Source organism: Siphateles boraxobius, unplaced genomic scaffold (assembly GCF_051911475.1).
Source record: "Siphateles boraxobius isolate OS27281-9 unplaced genomic scaffold, OSU_SipBor_1 48, whole genome shotgun sequence".
NCBI lineage: Eukaryota > Metazoa > Chordata > Actinopteri > Cypriniformes > Leuciscidae > Siphateles > Siphateles boraxobius.
The window spans coordinates 1,025,416-1,050,769 of NW_027509119.1; the positions used below are offsets into that span (position 1 = coordinate 1,025,416).

A 25,354-nucleotide genomic window follows, 5' to 3' on the forward strand; every position below is an offset into this window, starting at 1 on the left:
TATCTGACTACGACCACATGGAGGTCGGTCAGTTTCAGGCTCCACCTACAGTACAGGGTCGTTTGGGGGAAGTGACTGGTGTGGGTGTGGGTGCTGCCGGAGCATGGACACTGCACCGGAGTCGATCTGTTGCAGAGAGCTCAACCTGGAACATTTATTGATCGGCGAAAATGCATCACCATGCACCGTTCATTTCGGATTGCTGTGCAATGAGAGAGACGTGTTGGAGGTGGCTATGCTATCTCTGAGACGCTGGAGCGCCCCATAAGTAGCTGGTATGTAACAGTGTATTTTACGAATTGGCGACTGGGCTAGGCTAGGCTAACTTGTTATATCGTTTTCTCAGAATGTTTAGGTTAACAGCGTACAGCGGTAGTTCACTCTTTGGGCGAGGGGGGATTTGGGAAGGAGGAATAGGATTCCGTTCCCATCCTGTGCAGTGAACTACATCAGGGATCTTTTCCCCTCAGCCGAATATCAAGGAGTCAAGTAACTTATGCGTTGGACTTGTAGCTAAATAAAACATTTGATGTCAGACGCTTCATGTTCTCATTGACGTTTTCAACACATCTGTCTCGTACCTAGGATTAAACACTAGGAATCAAGACTAGAATAATTTTGTCGACTAGACAGGGGGTAGAGAGAAGCTAGCTCTGCTAGAGTTGGTTTGCAACGGAGTAGCCTACCAAGCCAGTGACATAGCCGAATGTTGAAATCCAACATGGCGGTGCCCGTTGACAACAACATTTTCTACATACCATTTTATCCCTTTTAACAAATTCTGCCATTTTAATAATTGTACTAATGAGAATCAAATAAATCTGTTATATTACCTTTACTCAAATTTCAGTTCAGTTCATCTTTAAAAAGCTATTTCTTTTAGTGACATCACTAACCCTAAAATTTACATAAACCCCACCCCTCGGGAACACAATATATAGATTATCATGACAGAATATGCTAATCAATGACAAGAAGATAACTACACATAGGCTACATAAATTCGTCAACTAACCATTCAGAAATGTGGTCTACATGTCGTCACTTCTTCTTGAGTCTCTCCATCTTTCATACTCCGGTTTGAACATAAAAGGCTAAAAGTTTTTGAAATCTTCAGGACACTACCTCTTGAAGCTCCACCCCTGTGCTGGGAGCAGCAGCTCATTTGCATTTAAAGGGACAGACACAAAAACAGGGCGTTTTTGATCACCCTCAAAAAGTGAAAATTTTAACATGCTATATAAAAATATCTGTGGGGTATTTTGAGCTAAAACTTCACATATACACTCTGGGGACATCAGAGACTTATTTTACATCTTGTGAAAAGGGCATTATACCACCCCATTAAATGACTACATCTTTCAAATTACATGAATTATTTTCTCAGTCAGACACAACTCGGATCATGTTGGAGGATTATATGTTTGTTCGGAGCATTTTGTTTTGTAAATGAGGCACTGTGTGCATGGAGAGTTCATAAATAAACTTTTGTTGACAGATGAAGCATCATGTGTAATTTAAACAAATTAGATGTTTCATATGTAAAATGTAAAGTTGCACATTATTGGTGCAGAAACTGCAGAGATTTGATGTATTTGTAAATGAAGCACCACAATCACACACTGGTTACGTATCCTATTGAGTTAACAAAAGTCCCTTGAATTTGAACCCTTGAATTTTTTTCCACAAATAAATTACTATTGTCACCCCTAGTCTTGTATGTGTTGTCTTAGTTTCACCTTCACAGACTCTTAATTCCCATCCAGTTTCGACTTGTAGCTTGTGTGGAATCGGATTAAGAGCTTACGGTCATGCTTTCCTTTTCTGTCCTGAGCGCTCGCGGTTGGATGATTGGTTCCTAGGTGTGGCGCGGTTCACAGCCGCACACGCCCCAGTGCCTTTCTTCCCACATGAGGAAGTTCAGAAGACGTGGAAGGTACCTTTTACTGCCCAAAGCCGTTCTTCTTCCTCCTCCACTCTCACTACCTACGATGGCGGGGCCACCAAGGGTTACGTGGATGTTCCACAGGTGGAGAACGCAATCGCGGTGCAAATTGAAAAGTGCCGCCACCTGGCGGAATCGTCCGCGCCCCCCGTCCAAGTCCACATTCATGTAAGACGACGGCAGCTCTGGCTGCTAAGGCTTACTCCGGCTTACTCCGCCGCTTCACAGGCCGCTTCCGCCCTGCATGCCATGGCCACCCTGCAGGTCCATAAGGCAAAAGCTCTCAAACAGCTGCACAAGGGTAGTTCTGAGCCGGGGTTGGTGCAGGAATCCCTCGGCCAGACGATGTACACTCTGGTGGTCCAGGAGTGTCATCTCTGGTTAGACCTGGCTGAGATGAAGGACGCCAACAAAGTTTGCTTTCTCGCAAACTTCCCCATCTCCCAGGCCGGCCTCTTTGGCGACACTGTTCGAGGACTTTGCCCAGCAGTTTTCGGCAGTCCAAAAGCAGATGGAGGCCATAAAGCACATATTAGCCCGGCATTACACTGCCACCAAGCCGCCACAGGCTGGCTCCCAGCTCAACCTGCTGCTGCTCCGGCTCCAGGAAGACCGCAGGCATCCCGGAAGGCGACGCAGCCCGCCCTGAGACGGGTGGCCCAGAGATGGAAGGAACTGCTCTGTTCCAGGGGACGGTGAGGACAACGCTTCACTCCTGTTTACCTCGGTGGCAGACAAAGACGCCCATGTTCTGTGTGCAGACATTGCAGTCCTCCTGGCAAAGGACGCAATCGGCCCCTCCAGCCGAGATGAAGTCAGGATTTCACAGTCCGTACTTCATAGTACCCCAAAAAAGCGAGGGGGTTGCGGCCAATCTTTGATCTGCGTTTCTTGAATCGGGCCCTGCACAAGCTCCTGTTGAAGATGCTCACGCAGAAATGCATCCTCATGTGCCTTCGCCCCCAGGATTGGTTTTCAGTGATCGACCTGAAGGATGCATACTTTTATGTGTTGATTCTGCCTCGACACTGACCGTTTCTACACTTTGCGTTCGAAGGTCGAGCATATCAGTACAAGGTACTGATACCTGTCTCTCTGTGTCTTTACCAAGGTCGTGGAAGCTGCCCTTGCCCCGCTCAGGGAGGAGGGCATTCACATCCTCAACCTGGCCCTCTCCCGAGATTAGTTATGTGAACACAGGGACGTTCAGCTCAACTGGGACTCTGTCAATATGTCATGCACAGTCGGTGATGAACTGTCTGAATACATTCAGGCAGAAGACAACAGTTTCATTGAAGCAAATTCAGAGGCTTCTGGGGCATATGGCATCCGCGGTCATACTACTCAGATTGATGCACATGAGACCACTTCAGCACTGGCTACACAGCCGAGTCACGAGACTCGGCGTGCAAATCTCACTGGCCAATATTCATTGGCTTGTTTTGTTACCACTTTGAGGTGATTGGGCTTCCAGGTGAGACCCCACTACGTCAGTATTGACGCAATGTCTCTGTTCCCGGGTCTTACATAAGTAACCTAGACGTTTGCATTCATCAGTTCCTGTTTCCTTTGTTCAGTTTTCCCGGTTCTCCTTTGTTGTCATGATCACTAATTTGATTTACCATCAAATTCACCTGTGTCGTCATTAATCACCTCGTCTGCCTGTGTATTTAAGTTCCTGTGTTTTCAGTTCTAGTTGTCCGGTCTCATTAATGTTACATGGTGTTTGTTTGCCTTCCTGCCTTCTGCTTAAGATTCCTTTAGATTTTATTAAAGATTGTTTGTACCTGAATCATCATCATCTTTGTGTGTATTCCTGCTATGAACTGTGACAACTATATGCAAAGACAAGTTGAAAAAAGTATTGCAGCATTTCTGATTCTTTCTTGTTACACATGCTTTACAGTTTTTTTTATTTATTATTTGTTTTGGTACTGATTTTACAAGGTTTGAACCTATTAGTATAAAAATCCAAACTGATCAATGTAAAATGCTGTATTTGATTCCATTTGTCTTCCTTCACATGGATCTCTGATTTAAACATAGCAGAATTAACTATAGCATACATTCATTGTTAAATTTGTACAGATTTTTTTTTACTACTACTTCTACTTTTTGCATTATAACTTAAAATCAGATGGTTATAGACCTTATATAAACAACGAGGTACAGATACTCTACGAGTGCCAAATAGATACATTAATAAACAGTACAATATTAATTGCATGCGCTTAAAGATATAACTCTGTTTTTATGACCTGCATGTGAAGATGTCTAACTTGTATCCCATAATCCTTGTGACACAGTTTGAAAACTGATCCATTTCACAGATTCAGAGGTTTGGTTTGTGTTGTGTTAACTAAAATAACTCTTAAATTGTGTTAAGTTTTTTTATTTTTTTTAACAGACCTATAATAGGCATTTTACAATAATCCCAGAACATTGGTAAATTGGACTTGATTAAATCATAAAAAGAAAAGAAAACATAATATTTTGATGTTAGTTGGAAAAATGTGATACACAATTACTACATTGACATTTATGCATTTAGCAGATGCTTTTATTCAAAGCTACTTACAAGAGAGGAATTCGTCAAGGAGTCAACAAAACATGTATATATATATATATATATATATATATATATATATATATATATATATATATATATATATATATATATAATACAATTTTGGTTAATCTGACTACTAGATTAGGAAGAAAGCAGAAATGCAGTGAAGAAAAGTTTAAGTGCATGAGAGCCTTGGTTTAATGCTGTGGTTGCAGAAACTGTTTCTTAAGCTGCTTCTTGAAAGATGTGATGGTCTCAGCAGTTTGGGTAGAGGTTGCTAGCTCATCCCACCAGAGAGGAATAGACAGTGTGAAAGGTCTTTTGGGCTTGAACAGTCCCGTGCTTATAACACAGCGCTATTGGATTGCATTTCCTATAGCGTCAAATATCGACGCAATGTGAGTAAACAGTTATCGAAAGAGGAACTTTTTGGTTACTAACGTAACCTCAGTTCTCTGAGATAGACAGGATCGAACATTGTGTACGCTTGTAACAGTTTAACAAACTGCTATGCTTTTCATCCTAACCCCTAGAGGGCATAATGTAGTTTTACCCTAAGGAAGTACTTTATTTTAAGTCAAAGAAGGAATGGCAGAGATTTGTGTTAGCAGACGCAGGGAGCGAGTGATGGGAGAAACAAAGTTTTTCAAATCTTTGAATCAATAGACACAAATCAGTTGCAAAATTATTCACTGTAAATGCAACAAACACACAGGCCAAACATGCATGAAAACATCTTTTAAAAACCCATTGCAAATGTTTTATTGAAAACATCGAAATCTATCAAATACAATGAACTAATCATCTAATACCATTAATGGAATTAAAGGCCCCCTGTAGTCAATTATTTTATCCATTAAAACTCATCTTTGATCACCAAAATGACATTTAAACGTTTTTTTTTTCCTGTGAAACTGCAGTTTTATGGAGAAAATACTCAGCAATGGTGTTGACATGAATTTGCACATTATTTGTCTGAAAGCATATTAAAAATACCACATAGACATATAAAAAACATTAAAAGTAAGATTTTCACCACAGGGGGACTTGAAGATCTTCAAGAAAGATTGGTGATGCATTAAACATAATCAGGGCGTGCTGTCATTTATGTCATCTAATTCAACTATAAAATAAACTTCTCTTTCGGATTTAACCTTGTTTACTTCTTCACAGCAGAAGTGGGAAAAGGGTTGATAGATGAATCATTGCAGACAGAATGTATTGCTTGAATCCTCCAATTTAATTACCAGGGTTCCTGTGCCAGTTGCTGGATCTTCAGCTGCACACAAGCACAGACATCAGAAAAAGGCCAGCAAGAATTATTCTCTTAAAAAAGGAAACAAATTACCATCATCCACGGCCAAAATTATAGCTGTGTATTTGCCATCTTTCACAAAGGGAGATTCTCTATCCATGAAGCTCTTGACTTTAATAATTCCAGTGTCTGGAGTAACACTCAGCCAGCCGGCAGGATCACTGCCAATTTTATACCTGGAAGGAACCAAACATACAGGTTAAAACTAGAAATGTTCAGCAAGAATAATGCTATGCTATGATTTGACAACTGCCTTGATACGTAGATTTCTATGGGGGGAAGCTTAGAAGTGAGTGTTAATTTCCCTGATTTATGGCAGACCTGGGCATTGTACGACCACATCAGGCTCTGACCGGCCAGCGTGAGGTATTTGGTTAATTAAAGCTGGAGTCCATAACTTTTTTTTGTGTTCAAATTTTACAAAAATTATACATTGAGCGAGTACATCATGAATCAATTTTACAAACCGTGTTTTGGTCTTATCCCGAATCACTATGGTACATCTATAATCAGTGTTTATATTCTGACTATTTTATGCTAGTCGGGTTAACTGCAGCTGCAGAGTAGCCCAGTGCCTGCGTGACTCGTCATAGACATGAGAGAAGTAGCTCCGGCTGCAATGTTCTTCCGCAAGACACGTGCAGTTCTGTTTATTAACTGCCAAAAGTTATTGACTGCTGTTTTAAAAGTCAAGGCAACTGATTTTTTTTCAGTGTTTGTGATCCACCTTCACTCATATGTGTTCGCGATCATGCAGCACACCTTTCAAGAAATGTGAGTTTGCTGTTAGCCTTGAAATATGTTAGCTAACGTTAAAAAAAGAAAGATTGATGCAGAATGTAGAGTTTTTAACAAGGCATGGACTTCTAAGTATTTATTTACTGAAGTCAAAGGTAAAGCTGTGTGTTTAGTTTGTGGAGAACAGATAGCTGTGCTCAAGGATTACAATTTGAATCACCATTATGAGACTAAACATGCAGAAAAATACAAGAATCTGTCGGACGCAGAGCGGGCACGGACATCTGACACGTTGCTAGCTAAGCTGCAGAAGCAGCAAGGACTTTTTAACAAGCTTCACGGATCCACGGATGCAGCAGTCAAGACCAGCTTTGTGATATCCCACAAAATCGCAAAAAACAGTAAGCCATTCTGTGATGGGGAGTTTATCAAAGAATATTTGGTGGACTCTGCAGCGCTAATATGCCCTGAGAAAAATAGACGCATTTGCGAATGTGTCTCTCTCCAGGCGAACAGTAACGAGACAAGTCGAGAACATCGCGGGAAATCTGGAGATTCAGCTGCAAAACAAAGTGGACAATTTTGACTATCTCTCCTTGGCTCTGGACGAGAGCTGTGCGTTTGTACGTGGGCTATACGTTTGTACGTGGGATAACGAAAGACTTTGCGATTACGGAGGAGCTGGCAGCTATGGGGTCAATGAAAGGGACTACAACAGGGAGTGATTTGTTCACAGAGGTAAATTTATCCATGGACAAACTGGGACTAAAATGGGACTAAAATGGGACAAACTGACAGGTGTTACAACCGATGGTTGTCCAAATCTGACAGGGAAAAATGTTGCACTTTTGAAGCGGATGCAAGATAAAGTGACTGAAATAAACCCAGAACAGAAATTGACATTTTTGAATTGCATTATTCACCAGGAGGTGTTGTGCAAGTCAGTACTAAAAATCAGTCATGTTATTGATGTTGTTACTAAAATAGTTAACTTCATCAGGGCAAGAGCACTGAACTAAGTGAACATCAGAGGATGTTGGTTCTCTTTGGATCTACCAACATTTGTGAACAAACATTCTCAGTGATGAGGTTTAACAAATCCAGATACAGATCCTCTCTCAGTGATGATCACTTGTGTGCTGTCCTTCGCATATCCACCTCAGATATGCAACCTGACTTCAGTGCACTTGTTAAAGCCCAACACAGGCTAGATTTCTCTCACTGAACAAGAAAAAAAAAACTTGGGTGAAACAATCAAACAAACAACACTGGGGGCATTTATTGCTTTTTTAGATAGTTAATGTGATGCTGGTCTTTGAAATACTTAATTTTTTTAATAAAAAGTTTTGATGCTAGTTTTTGAAACACTGCAAAAAATGCACATTTCAAAACTGTTTTTGTGAAATGTTTATTAAATAGTGATTCATTTCCTTCATTTACTGTTTTTTTTTTTATAAAGAGAAATAATATATTGGGCAGAACTGAGTTAAGTGTATTGGTCCGGCCCTCTGCAACCACCCCAGTTTCTCATGTGGCCTCTTGTCGAAATTAATTGCCCACCCCTGATTTATGGTATGGTTTAATTAATCTGTTTTGCCTCTTACTTGCAATTTGCAAGTTAATGATTTATTTATTTATTTTGGGGTTAGTAGGGAGGTGGGTGCCATTTATTTTGACTAATTTTTTCTCCTGTTTATGTTAGCAAGGGAGTTAGCTTATTTTGCTGTACTCTTGTTTTTCTTTTCTTTTATTTTAAGTAGTTTGGTTAATAAGGAGTTAGATTGATTATGTTTATTGTTTTGGCAATACCCCCTTCTGAATCTAAGACCCCTTTTTTGTCTTTTGTTTGATTTGTAAATAAAAACTACTTTCTTTAATGAGAGAATTGTTTATAGTGAAACAATTCTGGGTCTGGAGATGGGGTGGCTTCATGCTGTTGCACATTCATTTCACCACCATCCACTTTCTTTTGCTGTTGCTTTTCTCCCCTAGACCAATCAGGAAAACGTAATAGTAAATGGGGGCTCGTCCCTTGTTGATTTGTAGTATTGAAAATTTGTCTACCCTGTGTGTGACAATTATTTGTGGTAAGTGCTTTTTATTTCTGCATTTCTCACATTTGTTTGCCTGGCTGATTCACTTTTTGATGAGGGAGGAGTGTCTTTGTAGGATATGGAATTTGATCTAATTGCATTCACATTATATGCTTCTTGGGAAGCATATAACCGTTGTCGGAAAAAAGATTTATTTGAAATAGCAGATTTTTTTAATATTACTATTCCAAAAGAAGCGAGTAAACAGGTAATCAAGGAGGCGTTTTGTTAAAAGGTTACTTGAAAGTTCCTCTTACAGATCGTGCTTCTGCCATGTCGGCATCCGTGACACCGGATAGGTTTCTTCAATACTCCGTGATGGCTTTCGGAATGCGTAACGCACCAGACACCTTTCAGCAACTTATCAATATAGTGTTGGCTAGGGTGCCTAAGTGTAACGCATATTTAGACGACCTAGTAGTGTATTCCACCAATTGGTTGGAACATGTGTCGTTATTGCGAATAGTTTTTGAGCGTCTTGAGAAAGCGCCGTTGACTTTAAATTTAGCTAAATGCGAATTTGGTCAGGCCACTATTACGTATCTTGGGAAGGAAGTTGGTCAAGGTCAAGTGCGTCCAGTAGAAGCAAAAGTTGTCGATATAGCAGAGTTCCCTGCGCCAACCACTCGACGTGAACTCCGTCGATTTTTAGGGATGGCTGGCTATTATTGTGGCTTTTGCAAAAACTTTTCGACGATTGTGCACCCGCTGACTTCACTTTTTAGTCCATCCCGAACGTTTCTATGGTCTGATGAATGTCAGCATGCTTTTCACTCAATTAAAGTTCTTCTGTGTAATGCACCTGTTTTAGTCGCACCAGACTGTGACTCTGCTTTTAAACTCGATGTGGATGCCAGTGCTGTTGGTGCTGGAGCTGTCCTAATTCAGGAAGGTAAAGATGGTATTGATCATCCTATCTGTTATTTTTCACGGAAGTTTAACAGACATCAGTTGAAATATTTGACGATCGAGAAGGAAGCACTAGCACTTTTAATGGCTCTGCAATATTTTGATGTACATGTCGGATCGAGTAATATTCCAGTCACCGTGTGTACCGATCATAACCCTCTAGTCTTTCTGTCGCATATGTATTATCAGAATCAACGTTTGATGCGCTGGTCTCTGATTGTACAGGGTTATAATCTGGTAATCAAACTAAAGGAAGGCGTCTAAAATGTGATAGCTGACGCACTATCTAGAGTTGCTTATTGTGGCATTTGATAATTGTTTGACAACTATATTTTCGATTTATCCCACATATAGTTGGTTCTTAAGGGGGGAAGTGTTACGTTCCATGCGCGTTTTGTGTTTGTTTTCATTGTTCTGTGCACGTTAGTGTACTTTGCACGGCTGTTGTGCTCATTATCTTCTATCTGTCTCTAGCTCCCTCTCTCTGCTCGCAGGTTGCTGTGATTGGCTGAGTTGGACGTCAGTCATCATCAGTCATTATTAAGGCGTTGCTTAAGCACCAGTCGGAGGCCGCCCAGCTGGTTTTAAAACGATGGCGTGTTCATTCATGCTCTCTTTTCTGTAGCGAACTTTTCTCTTTGTAGCGAACTGAGTTTTCTGTAGCGAACTTTTCTCTTTGTAGCGAACTGAGTTTTCTGTAGCGAACTTTTCTCTCTGCAGCGAAATTAGTTTTCTATAGTGAACTGAGCTCTTTGTAGCGGAATGAGTATGTGTATGGCTTTGCCTGTGAACTGGGTGGTGTGCTATTTGTTTTGTTCTTTGTACTTTCAGTATTAAGACATGTCATGTGAGCTTAGTTTTGATGCATGTCTACCTTTTCATTTGCCCGGAGATATCGTTTAACAACAGATAAATTGGGAAGAGAACGCAGGTCAGTATATCGCGATATACACTGCACCCGTAGCAAATGACTGTCTAGACACACTAGGTAAGAGGTGAGCGCCATTCTTTGTACTTATGTTTTACTAGGTAGTTTAGTTAAGGTGCCGGAGTTGTGCAAAAATTTCAACTCCCTGCCAAATTATTACCCCCCTCGTTGAAATCAGTATCTGACTGCCTAAAGCCTAGTTCACACTACATGATTTTAAAACGTCGGGCTGAACTGTGCGGTTCACACTACATGACTTGCTCTCTGAGAAATCAGGAGTGTTCAAGTGTTGAGCTGTTCACACCACACGACACAGCGTGATTGATTCGCAACAGGAGGTAACGCACTACACGAGTTGACAACAACTCTGTCACCCAACGATTCTATCTTGTCTACAAATCTATCTGTCTAATGTCTATCTTGTTGCGATACAGCACGCGCGCCGATTCACAGCGAAGAACAACACAACACGCGAATATGGATGTCAGACAGAAACTAGTGCTGCAAACTGTTTGCGCGATGATTTGCTCTGAGAAAAAAGGCAAAAAAAGAAAAAATAAGAGAGTATGGGCGAAAGAGTGGATCTGCATACGAGAAGAGCAGGTCTGTGCTACAGAGAGAGTTGGAGGTGAGTAGCCTACAGCATGTTTATATCGGAGATGTAGCTGCATGTTTATGTTTAGCTGACGGCAAAAATCACGTATTTACCCGGTGACCTCAACTCATGCCTTGCTGTGATTGGCTGTCGCTCATGACATCAGTGAGATTGAGTCGTGCAACAGCTCTGGATATCTAGCATGCTAGATATTTTTCTAGGCTCGGCGACGCGCCTGCGAGGCGTCTGCGAGGGTCTTTGATGCGTTGTTGGCTCTTTCATACTAACAGATTGGCGAGCGCTCATCGCCCGCTAATCCCCCGCGATTTGCACGCGATAACACCCTGACCTGTCGGCGAGCTCAACGATTTGCAAATCGGTCTTAAATCGGGATTAAAATCATGTAGTGTGAACTAGGCTTAATCCTAACCCCATCCCTAATCCTAACCCCTCCCCCACAACTAATCCTAAACCTACCATACTGGGGGGGTAATAATTTGGTGGGGGTCAGAATTCGGCACCACATCGGATGCACTGAAGCTTTCGGTTTATTTTCTACATTTTTCTTTGGTTAGATTAGGTTTAGATTAAGGATTGTTTTGTTATATTTTGTTCTTTCTTTTGGCGCCGCTATCGTTCTTTTTCCCATTTATTGTTTGTTCCCTTAATTATTTTTGTACATAGCACACCTTATTGTTGTTTCTTTGACTGGATTCAGTGGCTTCGGCTTGTCGAAAATAAAGTCCAGTTTATTTTTCCCTTCAAGAAGAGCCTGTCATGTATTTTTCCACCATATCTCACCTTCAGCAGTACGTCAGTATATAAATGTTGCTGTATCTGCCCTTTCAAGGTTCGTAACACATACGTACATATAAAATAACATACGATTTCAGATCTAGAAATCTGTAAAGAATTTTAAAATGGAATAATGAAATCTTACGTTATCTTCTGTGATTTTCCAATGTCTGGATCAGAGGCTTTATAAGTAACCAGTTCACTACCAACTGGTGAATCTTCAGGTTTGTTAATAACCTTCTCCTTTGGATTAAACTCTGGAGGCTCATTAACATATTGTACAATCACCGTGACTGTGGCAGTGGAAGTGGCCAAAGAACCGATAAATGGATCATCGTTCTCAACAATCACAGACAGAATGAATTGCTTGTTCTTCTCAAAGTCCAGGGGCTGAATGGAAAAGAAAGCATCTTTTACTAAAGGAACATGATCACAACCAATTGCCTGTGGAAACACATGAGCAACACACAGTACCTTTACAGTGTTGATGATGCCCTCTAGCTGGCTGGGTCCAGTACTAACACTGAAAAACCCACTCCTGTCACCGTCAATAATTTTACATTTGGTTGACCAGGCAGGAGATCCATGTTCATCTTCATCAGTAACTGCAAGTCTGGCCACTTCAGCCCCTACTTTATTCTCTGGGACAGATACAGTGTGCTAAAACAAAGAGATGTATGGTGTAAATAAGTATTAATACAGGTAAAAATGCTTAACTCTGAATGTATTAATATACATTACCGTGGATTGCTCAAACTGAGGTGCGTTATCATTGCTGTCAGTCACAGTAATAACAGCTGTGCCAGTGGTTGCATAACCATTTCCTTCCATGTCAGTACCCGTAATTAACAAAGTATATCTGGAAAATGTCTGAAAAGAAAGATGTTTTAAGGTGAGTTTGTTTACATGAAATTATTCTTCACCAATGCAAGATCAATTCATAATTTCTCACCTCTCTGTTCAAGCCTAAAGCATTCACACGAATTCCTCCGGTAACAGGGTTGATTGTAAACAGATTTGGTTTTGGCAGTTCTGGATCTTGCTTGACGATTAAATAAGTGACAATACCATTGTGAGTGTTTGGATCATCTGCATCAGTGGCTGTGACTGTCATAAACTCATGGCCTTCAGTGAGAGAAGAAGAAAGACTGATTCGGTTTAAAAACTGAAGAGGCATTTGAAAAAGAAAAAAAACTGCTAATAACCATTTCATTGAGAAACTGCATCATACGCCTACCTATTTCAGAAGCTTCAGGAACATTTCCATTGAATGGATTTTGAGTAAAAACAGGCTTATTATCATTTTGGTCCTTCACATTTACAATAATTTCCATTGGATTTTCCCTGATATTCTGACCAACTGCAGTCGCATCAGATATAAGCTAAAGACAGGAGAAGAAATACAGGCACGTTAAGAGAATAATATCTGAGTTTGTGTCTTTTAGTCAGACCCGTCGCCAGACCTCAGTCTTAAGGGGGGCATGTGAAATGCATGGGGGGGGGGGCCCAATTATTATTAGCCTACAGCCTACGTATATTTATAATAATCAACTCTAGTCGCGCAGCACGTAATCATCACTTTTAAACATATAACCAACCGCAATATGACCAGGTCGCCTATAGCCTACACCACATTACATAGAAGCAATGTTATGAATATCCATAAAACACTTGACTATACAACATATTAGATGTAACACCAGAAGCATCTCTCAAAGATTGCATTTTAAAGCAGTCAACAGAGAGATATGCATTGCCATGAGACATACACACGCACGCACATACACTCGCACAGAGACTTTGAATCTACCGGTACTTTGAGTGGAGGCAGCGCTGTCCTCTCTCCAGTCCCTCCTGTCAGTACAGTTGGAGGCGGCGTTTCTCCGAGCAGAACCTCCTCGTCGAAGTATTCTTCCACTCGGAAGGAACTGAAGCGAGTATGCCGGGGAAACCTCGTTCCCTTTCGAGGGAACTCGAGCTGCGTTGAGACGCGGTGGGAACGCTCTGCGTGATTGCGTCGTGAAGCACGTGTATAATCAGTCCAATGGAAGAGCGAGACGTCATAGGCGGTGACGTCATAGACCAGGAAGCTATAAAGCACACCAGAAAACAGACCGCGACAGCTTCTGTTGCCTTCAGCAAGCGATCTGTGTATTCTGTCCTTGTCATATTTATTGTTGTCTGTCAAGTTGCAATATATATATATTATGGCAAAAGAGAGCAAGCAGCTTTTGTGTTGTTCCCTGCCCACGTTATATCACGGGTGGGGACACACACATCAGCTTTTTGTTACTATTTGGGAGTGGAGCATGCCACAGTCAGTTCTCGAGGGGGCTGACTGTGAGCATTGCGAGAAGCTGTCCGTGAGGACGCTCCGCTCCCGCCGGGCGTTCTTCGAGGAGGACGGTTCGGTTCGCGCTCCCCGCGCGGGTCCCGCTGTTGCCGATGCACAGCGGCGACTCGCATTTTGGGGTTCGCAAACGGATCTGACAGCGGGGGTTGGGACGGGCTCTGCCCTATCTCAGCTTTCACCTGCCAGATCCAGTGCTGGCGATTTCCAGTTCCGAGGAATTGGTATCGTTAGTGTTTTGTTTAGAAAAAGAGAACAAAACAAATAAAGATATTAAGAAAAGGCAGATGTTTGAGTTTTCAATAAATGAATAAATAAGTCAGCTCATAACTCTGTTGAATAAAGAGGAGCTTTAAAAGGAGGTTTATCTAGTGTTGTTGCTAGTTAAATATTTTCTGGCCAGCTGAACTTTATGAGAGTGAAAATAAGGAGTTTATTAGATGAAATAAATCTAAAAACAGAAAAACTCTGTATCTCAGCCTCCTCGTCGGGGACTGCCGTTTTTCCCTATCTCCACACCACACTGAGGTGTCAAGATCGTGGAATAACTCGGTTTCTATGTTATGTGTTTAATGCCCTACGTCTAACTATAGTAATGCTATGGGTATTAAGTATCATGGTATGACAGTGCCTCGGGTTAAAGAGACGCTTGCTAGCTTTCTCTCTCCCGAGTCGGCGTCATAATTTTTAACCCCGACGTTACCCACCAGCCATCTAAATAAAAAATTTTTTAGGCAACGCTGGTGGGTAAATTATAAAGACATGGATGAATGTGAGGTTGTCAGCACTGACGCTATTCGAGAATTGCGTCGTGCAAAAACAGATAAACTATACTGGGGAGGGACGGTTTCGAGAAATCGTTTCTCCTCTGCGTCCTCTGGGTGGCACCTCTCTGAGGAGGGTCGCACACGGCCAGTTCGGTTGTTTTCCTGCTGGTGGCCACGGACTGATATATATATATATATATATATATATATATATATATATATATATATATATACGTTTTTCTGATTTAAAAGTAAAGAAAAATAAGATAAAATTATGTCTGTTCTTCTGGATGCTCCGCTTTCAAGAAACTAAGAATAAACCGTTCAGCGGCGTTCCAGAGGTTTCTTCCTCACCAATCTATGTTCCTGAGACTGCTGGGCGGAGCAGTCTCAGTCTACTAAGCTCCTCGCAGCACAGCGAGCATCGCCATTTGGGCTCCTCCACAATCAAAGGGGACTCGGGTGGCGGTAGCAGTCTAGCCAGTTAGAGATATGCAAGATCTGAGGACTATTTTATCTCTAAAAAAAGCTTGGACAATAGGAAGCCCTGATGCCAAGGCTATCAGGCTTCTAAAGGGTGGTCCCCTCCGGGGTAGGGATGGTTTTTGAGAAAATCGTTTCTCCTCGGCGCCCTCTGGGGTGCGACTCTCTGAGGAGGGTCGCAGCGCTGCCAGTTCGGTTTTCCTGCCGGTTCGCCGTTCAGGACACCAAGGTGTCAGTGTCCCCAAACGATCCTCCGAGGGGGGTCGTAGAGCAGTCAGTTCGGTTTCCCTGCCGGTTCGCCGTTTCAGGGTGCCGAGGTGCCTGCTTTTTCCAATGATCCTCCGAGGAGGGTCATTGGAACGAAGTTATTTAAAGGGAGGCAAGATCTGAGGACTGTCATCTCTAATAAAGCTTCTGAGGGCTCCTCCGGGGCAGGGACGGTTTTGAGAAATCGTTTCTCCCCGGCGCCCTCTGGGGTGCGACTCTCTGAGGAGGGTCGCAGCGCTGCCAGTTCGGTTGTTCCCTGCCGGTTCGCCGTTCAGGGCACCGAGGTGTCAGCGTCCCCATACGATCCTCCGAGGAGGGTCGTAGAACGGTCAGTTCGGTTGTTCCCTGCCGGTTCGCCGCTTCAGGGCACCGTACTGACTGTTCAACCAAATCCAGAGGCCAGTCTTGAGAGACTGGTTCCCCTAGTAGAATTTCTGGCAGCGTGGAAACTACTGCCACATATTTCTCGGTGGGTCCTGCACACTATAGGAAAGGGTTCAGAATTCGGTTCTTGTCCGCCCAGATTTCTAGGGGTCCTCCCCACTGTGGTTGACCCCGAGCAGGCTTTGGTTATGGAGCAGGAAGTACTGACACTTCTGCAAAAGGAGCTGTAGAAGGGGTTCCTCCTCCCGGCAGACAGTCAGGGTTTTACTGCCATTACTTCATTGTTCCGAAAGAGGATGAGGGGTTGCGTCCTACTCTAGACCTGCGTCAATTAAACAGCATATTATGCTTACGCTAAATATGATTGTGTCACAGATTCAGTCCGAGGACTGGTTTGTCACAATAGACTTAAAGGACGCTTACTTATCTATCCATCCTCATCACAGGAGGTTCCTGAGGTTTGCTTTCAGGGGCGAAGCATACCAGTATCGGGTTCTTCCATTCGGCCTAGGTTATCACCCCACACCTTTTACAATATGCGTGGATGCAGCTCTGGCTCCTCTGAGATTCCAGGGCATTCGCGTATTAAATTATATCGACGATTGGTTGATTTTTAGCTCAGTCCGAGCTTTTGGCAGTTCAACATCGAGATGTCGTTCTGTCCCACATAAGGAGGTTGGGGTTGCGGCTCAACACCAAAAAGAGTGTACTCCTCCCAGCTTGAGGACCACTTTCTAGGTGTATTATGGGATTCGACAACAATGCAAGCACGTGTGTGTCTCCTGCACGTATTTCTGCGATTCTCACAGCCGTAAAGAATGTAAAACTAGGTCAGTCACTCACTGCAAACAGTCTCTGAGACTGTTGGGGCTCATGGTAGTTGCGTCTAACGTAGTTACTTTTGGCCTTCTGTACATGAGACCCCTGCAGTGGTGGCTCGGGACCAAGGGGTTTTCTCCGAGGGGAAATCCGTTTTTCGCATGATCAAGGTCACGCGGCTATGCCTTCGTGCCTCGGTCATGTGGAAGAAACCTTGGTTCCTCGCCCAGGGCCCAGTGCTGGGTGCTTCTTGTCGACGCGTCACGCTATCGACGGATGCTTCCCTCACAGGATGGGGGGCGGTCATGAGTGGCCGCTCGGTGAACGGTCTTTGGCTGGGGCTCATGGCAGTTGCGTCCAACGTAGTTACTTTTGGCCTTCTGTACATGAGACCCCTGCAGTGGTGGCTCGGGACCAAGGGGTTTTCTCCCAGGGGAAATCCGTTTTCGCATGATCAAGGTCACGCGGCTATGCCTTCGTGCCTCGGTCATGTGGAAGAACCTTGGTTCCTCGCCCAGGCCCATTCTTGGGGGCTTCTTGTCGACGCATAATGCTATCGACGGATGTTTCCCTCACAAGTCGGGGGCAATCATGAGTGGTTGGTCGGCGAATGGTCCGGACAACACACTGATGGTCTCGTATATCAGAGCAGATATCCTGTTGAGGCAGGGGCTGTGGCCCGGGGAATGGAGACTTCACCCCGAGGTGGTGGAGCTTCTTAGGGAGAACTTCGGTCAAACTACAAGTCGACCTTTCGCATCGCTTGTACAATGCATTGCCCTTGTGTTTCTCCCTCACGCATCCAGCTCCGCTTGGACTGGATGTAATGTAATAGGTGTGGTTGCCACTACACCTATACGCTTTTCCCGATATCTTTGCTCCTGGGAGCTCTGGAGTTGTGGATACTGTGGGCTCGGCCTCTGAGGGGGCCCAGCTCATAGATTCAGGTTTCTCGACCGAGGTCGTCGAGACCATACTCCAGTCTAGAGCTCCCTCCACGAGAAGACTAATATGCTGTTCTCTGCCTGGTGCAGAGAACGCCTTCTGAATCTCGTTTCTGCCCTTTTGGTACAGTACTTGATTTCTGTAATGAATATTTCTTTGCTGGGCTATCTCTGAGGAGAGATCCTTAATTTCGTCTTCTCCGTGGTACATGAGGCTGAGGCCTGCACGTACTTGGATTTGCACCTGGTGAGTGGTAGTATTTCTTCACCCCAGATCGGGTTGTATTTCTAGGTCCCTACTAAATGTGCGGGTCATTTGTGCTCCAGGCCTTCTGTCCTCCACCTTTAATACCCCAGATCAGGAAAATCTTAAATCTGTTATGCCCTGTCCGGGCTTTGGATGTTTAGGTCCACAGAGCTGCTCAGTGGCGTTTATCAGAACAATTATTTGTCTGCTTCGGGTAACCTAAGATAGGTTGCCCTGCATCTAAACAGATAATGAGCAAGTGGGTAGTTGAGGCTATCTCACTTGCTTATGAAGCGGCCGGACAGCGTTCACCTGTGGCTGTTCAGGCCCATTCTACTAGGAGTATGGCTGCCTCTAGGCTTTAATTTCGGGTGTTTCCCTTCAGGATATTTGTAATGCGGCAGGCTGGTCCTCACCTCATACATTTGTCAGATTTTATGACCTACACCTCTCCACTCCCGGGGCTAGGTTGCTTGCTTCTAGTGTGCGCAAGGACTTCACACAGAACGGGCATTTGTCTTATGGCGTAGTGGGTATGGGGTTCCCACCGCGTCTCAACGCAGCTCGAGTTCCCTTGAAAGGGAACGTCTCAGGTTACGTATGTAACCCTGGTTCCCTGAGAGGGAACGAGACGCTGCGTTCTCCCGCCATACTTCCTGCATGCCCTGATCGACTTGCTTCAGGCTTTTTCAGAAGCTGTCGCGGTCTGTTTTCTGGTGTGCTTTATAGCTTCCTGGTCTATGACGTCACCGCCTATGACGTCTCGCTCTTCCATTGGACTGATTATACACGTGCTTCACGACGCAATCACGCAGAGCGTTCCCACCGCGTCTCAACGCAGCGTCTCGTTCCCTCTCAGGGAACCAGGGTTACATACGTAACCTGAGACGTTTTGAAACAGCTTTTAAAAATGCGTGGTAACTGTTGAGCGGCTTAGTTGTACGTCACGTAGCCGACGTAGCCTAACGTTCCCATCAATCAAATAAAATCACACCATTGTTTCTTTATATTTTTAACGTTTTAATGATAAAGAATGCAACACAAAATTAGCAACTATGATAATATTAAAATTAAATTATCTGTGCCTCAAGTGGGGGGGCACAAGCATTTTTTGGGGCGGGCCCGGCCCCCTATGGCCCGCCCATAGCGACGGGTCTGCTTTTAGTCCATGTCTGTAAGCTTTGACACATCAATATGCAAGTGTAGTAGAAGAAAACACTTAATTTCTTAGTAGATATACACTGTAAACCCAGATTTTGTTCCTAATTAAACTTACGAGTGATCATTACTTATTCTTTTATGTTTTGTAAAAACCTGCTATTTCTAAACAACATTAGTTGTTTGTACTATTTAGCTAAAAGATTCATTGCACTAATCAAGTTAAGCAGAGATTACTTGGTATGTTTAGTTTCATAAGGAAGGGGAGGGGTTCAAACACCACATCACACTTCAAAAGGCAGAAACCACTGGTATTCAAAAACCTGCCTGGTCACGTGAAAAGACCCGCGTCTAACGTGCTTCCAAGGGGCTCTACACCTGGCTGGACGAGCACAGGCCTCGACAACAGACGGTATAGAGAATTAACAGAGGTTTAGATGTTGATGAATTATTGTTTAATTTAATTTACAAATATTCACCATAATGGTGATAAGTGTTGGCTTTAGTTGGTCTCTTGCCCTTGACATTTGAAACTAGATAATTATCTGGCTGCTTTACCTGTGTGTCTAAAAAGGCACATTTGTTATAGCTAAAAAGCTATAGTAAAGTGATCCAGTGATGACTGCACATTGATGTTGTCATCAATAGAGATTAAAAGTCATGAAAAATGAAAACCTTCATGTTGCAATGCATACTGGGTACCTAATAGTACACCTAAACTCAAAAAGTTTTAGAATGTGAACTAATGATTTTCAGTAAAGACTACTAATGTAAACTTGTTTTGTTTACAGCACCTACATATGTTAATGCAACTCAACATGTTAAGTTTCAGCTTGTGTAAAAACTAAAGTGGTATAGGGCAACGGGTTTCCACGCGATTTGCGAGTAAAGTCAACTAATTCGGGTTAAGAGTGTACAAATTACAAAAAAAACAAAAAGTATGCTCTCTGCAAAACACTCAAAGTGTCATTTCATGGGGCCTTTTTAACATTAACTGAGGACAGCTTTCAAAAATTAAGAATGAGCAAAAAATATTACGTTAAAAATACACCAAGAGGAACTAACTGCTGATTTTAAAAGTTAAAGGACTAAAATTAACTTACTCTGTATGAAGCTTTTTTTTCTCTGTCGAGTGTCCGAGTCACATACAGAGTCCCTGTTAATTTGTCTATAGTAAAAGTTCCCTTAGGCTCCAGATTCGCTCCTTCGCCTGTGATACTGTAAACCATCTTAACTTCCTTAGAATAGTCCGACTTGATCTAAATACAGAAAGCAATAAAAGAACAAAGTCAATAACAGACAAACCTCTTTCTTGTTTTAAACATTCCCCTCATGGCTTTCTCTCACCTGGACCAGAAACTCTGGGAAAGGACCTCTGCTATTCTCAGGTACATTGAATGGAGGAATAACCCAACCTCTCTTTGCTCTCTTCAGACCCGTTGAAGACTTTGGAAACGTCAGAACCAGATCATCAGAGGGAGATTCCACCTGAAATTTATTAAATGACACTTAGAAACAAATCAATTTCGTTTGCAATTACACACAACACACAAACCATTAAAATATCTGGCTATTTGTTGCATCTCCAGAATCAAAAAGAGCTTTATTGCCAAGTATGCTTAGACACACAAGAAATTTGTTTTGGTGACAGAAGATTGGTGAAAGACAGCGACAAGACACAGATAATATAAATGAAATAAGTGAATAAAAATAAATATATTTAAAAAATACACAATATACAAAACAGACAATAAAAAATATATGTATGTAAAGGTATTTTATATACCAATACTAGGAATGTAAATAATAGGTATATGCTACATAAATAAGTATAAATAGTGTTGTGTATTGCACATGTTTATTGCCCAGTGGGGGCATTTAACTGTTCATGAACTGTTCACTGCCTGAGGAAATAACTTTTCTTGATTCTGGCAGTTCTGGTGCTCACTGGTCTGTAGCGCCAGCCAGACAGAAACAGTTCAAAGAGGCGGTGGGGTGGATGTGAGGAATCCAAAGTGATTTTGCCAGCCCTTTTACTCACTCTGGATGAGTACAGTTCTTGGAGAGTGGGAAGGGGTGTAGCGATGATTCTCTCGGCAGTGCGGACTATCCGCTGTAGTCTTCTGAGGTCTGATTTGGTATCTGAGCTGAACCAGACAGCAATAGAAGAGCCAAGGACAGATTCAATGATGGCATGATGATCAGCACTTCCTCAGCTAATGAAGGAAGTACAACCACTGCTGGGCCTTTTTCACAATGAAGTTAATGTGATTTTACCACTCATAAAAGATGGTTGTGCCCAGGAACCTGAATGACTCCACTGCTGCCAAAGTGCTGTCCCAGATAGTAACATAATCTGCGTTTACATGGATCCTTATCAAATATATCCATATCGAATATAGCCATATATCGAATGGATGGCTCAATCGGACTAAAAAACATTAATGTAAACACCTTAATCGATCTGATTGAGATAGATTGGATTGGAATTTTGATTGGATTGAAAGGGGTGGATTATTCGTTTTGTAATCCGATCGAGAGAACATGTAAACACTTGATCGGATTGAAAACTGAAACTGAAAGGATTGCGCATGTGCAATGACGTAGAGATAGCGTAATGACATGTGACGCACGGAACGACCTGTTCTTCCTGTTGAATAAAGTGTCATCTAAATGAGTGTCCCGTTATCCTAAAATTCTCATTTCACTGCGTGTATGAAGTGGAGCAGGACAACGACCCACCAGTGCTTGTTTCAGACTCTCATCCACGGACGACTTGTTTTGGGCGCTGGGTTTTACTGCGTGATCAATATAAGCAGCGGCAAAACGGTTCATATTCTAAATGTCTCCAAATCATGACCAGAGACAGATAAATATTAAGTCTGCTGTTTAAAGCAAATAAAGAACCAATAGAGGAGAATAGTTATGCGTGAACAGCGGCAGTATTCGTGCAGTGTGCGCATGTCAAAAAATCAATTCCGATTTGAAGCTTGTGACATATAAACGCGCACATAAACCAATTACTTTATTTATCGTTCATGTAAACACCGTGTTCGAATTCATCAATCGGATTGATTTCATTCCGATTGAACCAAAAGGTGTCCATGTAAACGTGGCTGTAGTGCCGGCCCAGATCCGGCCCGCATCTGGTACATGTGGACACGTGGTCCCATGTTGACAGCATCATCGACAGACACGTTGGCTCGATAAGAGAAAAACTGTAAGGGGTCCAGCAAGGGTCCTGTGATGTCCTTCAGGTAGGCCAACACCAGTCTTTAAAATGAATTCATGACCACACACGTTAACAACTGGTCTGTAGTCATTCAGTCCTGTGATTTTGGAATTTATTTGGGATGATGGTGAAACTTTTGAAGCAGGAAGAGACTTTGCACAGCTCCAGAGATCTGGTGAAGATCTTGGTGAAAATAGGGGCCAGCTGGTCAGCACAGGATTTCAGACAGGCTGGTGAAACACCTGTTCATCATATAAAGTAATTGTGTCTCTTCATAAAATGTCGACTAATCTCTTATTGAAATTTTTGAAGTGACATAGTGGTAGTTGCATGGACTGTCAATGGAGGGACAGAAAGCTCTCAGATTTAATTCAAGATATCTTCTCTTGTGTTTCGAATATGAACGAAAATCTTATAGGTTTGGAACGACATGAATGTGAGTAACAACACACGGTTACTAACGTAACCTCGGTTCTCTTTAGATGAGGGAACGAGTGTTGCGTAAGCTAGCTTACGCTACCGGAAAACCTCTTTTCTCGAGAATACTGAGAGAATGAATATGCGGCAAGAGAGCAGCTGTCCTCGTCCGCGATGTTCTGGTCCGACTCCAGATGCACGACAGAAGCTGACTGAGGTTGGGCGGCCATGATCGAGGCGGGGGAACCAGACGGCGATGCACACTGGGAGATGGCCGGCGTGCATTCGCTCACACGAATGGGCTCTGGAGCTCTCTGCGAACATCGCTTTTCATGGCGCGACACAGACAAGAGAGACGGAGGGGTAGGGTCCACGTCAAAAGAGGCCAGTCGGACCCGCAGGGTCGACAGAGCCATGGCTTCGCATTCCGGGCAGCCGCCTCGGGAAAGCGCGAAGTCAGCGCGGGATCGTCCCAGGCAGGAAACACACAGGATGTGGCGGTCCCCGTCACTGAGAGGGGCTCTGCAAGAGCCGCATTTTGTAAAACGAGACATTTGCAACAACGCCTCGGCTCTTTTAGAAAGTTTGCAGGGCGAACACAAGCAATGAGAAAGGATATGGGCGCCGGATAGCACAGCAGGAATGGCGGCGAAACGGCGAAGATGGCCAACTCCTGTGTCTGCAAAGCAGATAGCTCGTCCCGCTGAGCGGCTTTTCGACAGCGCCGGCTTCTCCAGAGATTCAGCGATGTGGAGTCTTCGCGAAAAATCAAAGAACATCCTATCTGGACTCGGCTTATATAGACATAAGCCACACCCATTCTGGCGGGACATGACGTGCCAAGGCGCCTGCGCCCTCATTGGTACTCAAGTCATGAATAGTCCATCGATAGGCTGCAGCAGTTGCCGCAGAGCAACCAATAGGCGGGCAAGCTGCTTTGCCTAGGTCTCCTCTGTGTAGCAATGCGTTTTAAATTAATGCAAAATTAAGGATAATTTTTGGATTCAGTATTCTCGAGAAAAGAGGTCTTCCCGTAGCGTAAGCTAGCTTACGCAACACGAGAATACTCTCTTAAGAGAACTGACTTTTCTTTTTTTCATTTTTGGGTGAACTAACCATTTACAAGTTGTCAGAATTTATCAAGCACATTTTCTATCTATTTTCTAAAGCCGGAAAGAAGAAGAGGAGTGGAAGGGTGAATGGTGGTGGAAGTTTAGGGATACAAAACAGAGGAAGAGATAGAATAATTTAAAGATAGCATCCGCTATCTGATTAAGATTTCTAAAGAAGAAATAAAGGCCACTATTGTGGACCATGTTTTCAACCATGGCCTTACAATAACACTGAGTGAACTCAGAAATGAGGGAGATCTAGATCGAAATGCAGAGTAAGATTTAATGAAAATAAGAGTCAAAATAACAATAAAAACACCAGAGAACTTGAGGCGCAGAACTGAGAGCACCAAACAAACAGACATACAAGGACAAGACCTGACACAGCAGGTCCTCAAGCAGGTCCTCAGAGTTTCCTCAACACAGGAAACTCTGAGGATTATATACACAAGATAACAAGAAGCTAATGAGGAACAGGTGTGAGTAATGAATCACTATGGCAACAAACAAGGCAGCAATGGAAACAAAGGCAAACAGGACAGGCTTGTACTGTACTGACAGCGGTTTCTTGTAGGAACTTGTTTGTACCTGTGGAGAGGAGATGTTCATGACCGTGTCCATGTGATGGTCCTCATGATGATGATGGACACGCTCAACTCTGACAGATACCGTGTGCTTCTTTCCACTGGAGTCCCAAGCGTCCACAGAAAACACCTTGTTGCCTTCATGAAGAGTCACTTGTCTCTTCAGTGTTACAGTCCCATCCGTGTCCACATCAAAACACTTGTCAGAGGACTGAAAGATCGTTCTTGTTCTTCCATTGCATGCATTAAAAATTACTGTCAGAAAAAGGGATTCAATTGGCACAATAAAGTATCTTGTCACATATGTAAACCTGGTTCCCTGGGAGGGGAACAAGACGCTGTGTCAGTAGCTGATGCTATGTTGTCAAAAGTACCAGTACGTCAACTTTGTGATTAGTCAATGAATCAGTGTTACTAAGTTGAAACTTAATAAAAAAAATACCAGCCTCTCTGTAGTACCGTGTACCGGGTCAATCCAGTACCCACTGATAGAACATGATATCAGCTACATTGTTTATAAAGGGAGCGCTTTTTGCTCAGTTTCTGTGTATAACTTTTGCCCTACTACATCATGCCAGAGATGGTGATAAAGTCAGAGGAGTAAGTGAGTAAGTTACTTCAAAATCTCTTGACGGCCGGCCAAGAAGTGTGGCCTAACTTAGACTTCTCTTTCAGCTGACCAGTCCAACTTTAGTCATGGCAC

At 43.1% G+C, this 25,354-nt stretch overlaps 1 protein-coding gene across 1 annotated transcript in view; it reads right to left on the bottom strand.

Annotated features, from left to right (window-relative positions):
• LOC143710809 (uncharacterized) overlaps window positions 1-25,354 on the bottom strand; it is a 56,992-nt gene that overhangs the window by 25,342 nt on the left and 6,296 nt on the right. Inside the window, exons 3-12 of the mRNA XM_077202001.1 lie at window positions 24,656-24,906; window positions 20,654-20,794; window positions 20,410-20,565; window positions 13,125-13,269; window positions 12,840-13,012; window positions 12,629-12,757; window positions 12,362-12,547; window positions 12,033-12,277; window positions 5,863-6,005; window positions 5,728-5,793 (exon numbers count right to left, since the gene is read on the bottom strand). Coding sequence (XP_077058116.1) covers window positions 5,728-5,793; window positions 5,863-6,005; window positions 12,033-12,277; window positions 12,362-12,547; window positions 12,629-12,757; window positions 12,840-13,012; window positions 13,125-13,269; window positions 20,410-20,565; window positions 20,654-20,794; window positions 24,656-24,906 — 1,635 coding nt within the window. The remainder of the gene's footprint in view (window positions 1-5,727; window positions 5,794-5,862; window positions 6,006-12,032; window positions 12,278-12,361; window positions 12,548-12,628; window positions 12,758-12,839; window positions 13,013-13,124; window positions 13,270-20,409; window positions 20,566-20,653; window positions 20,795-24,655; window positions 24,907-25,354) is intronic.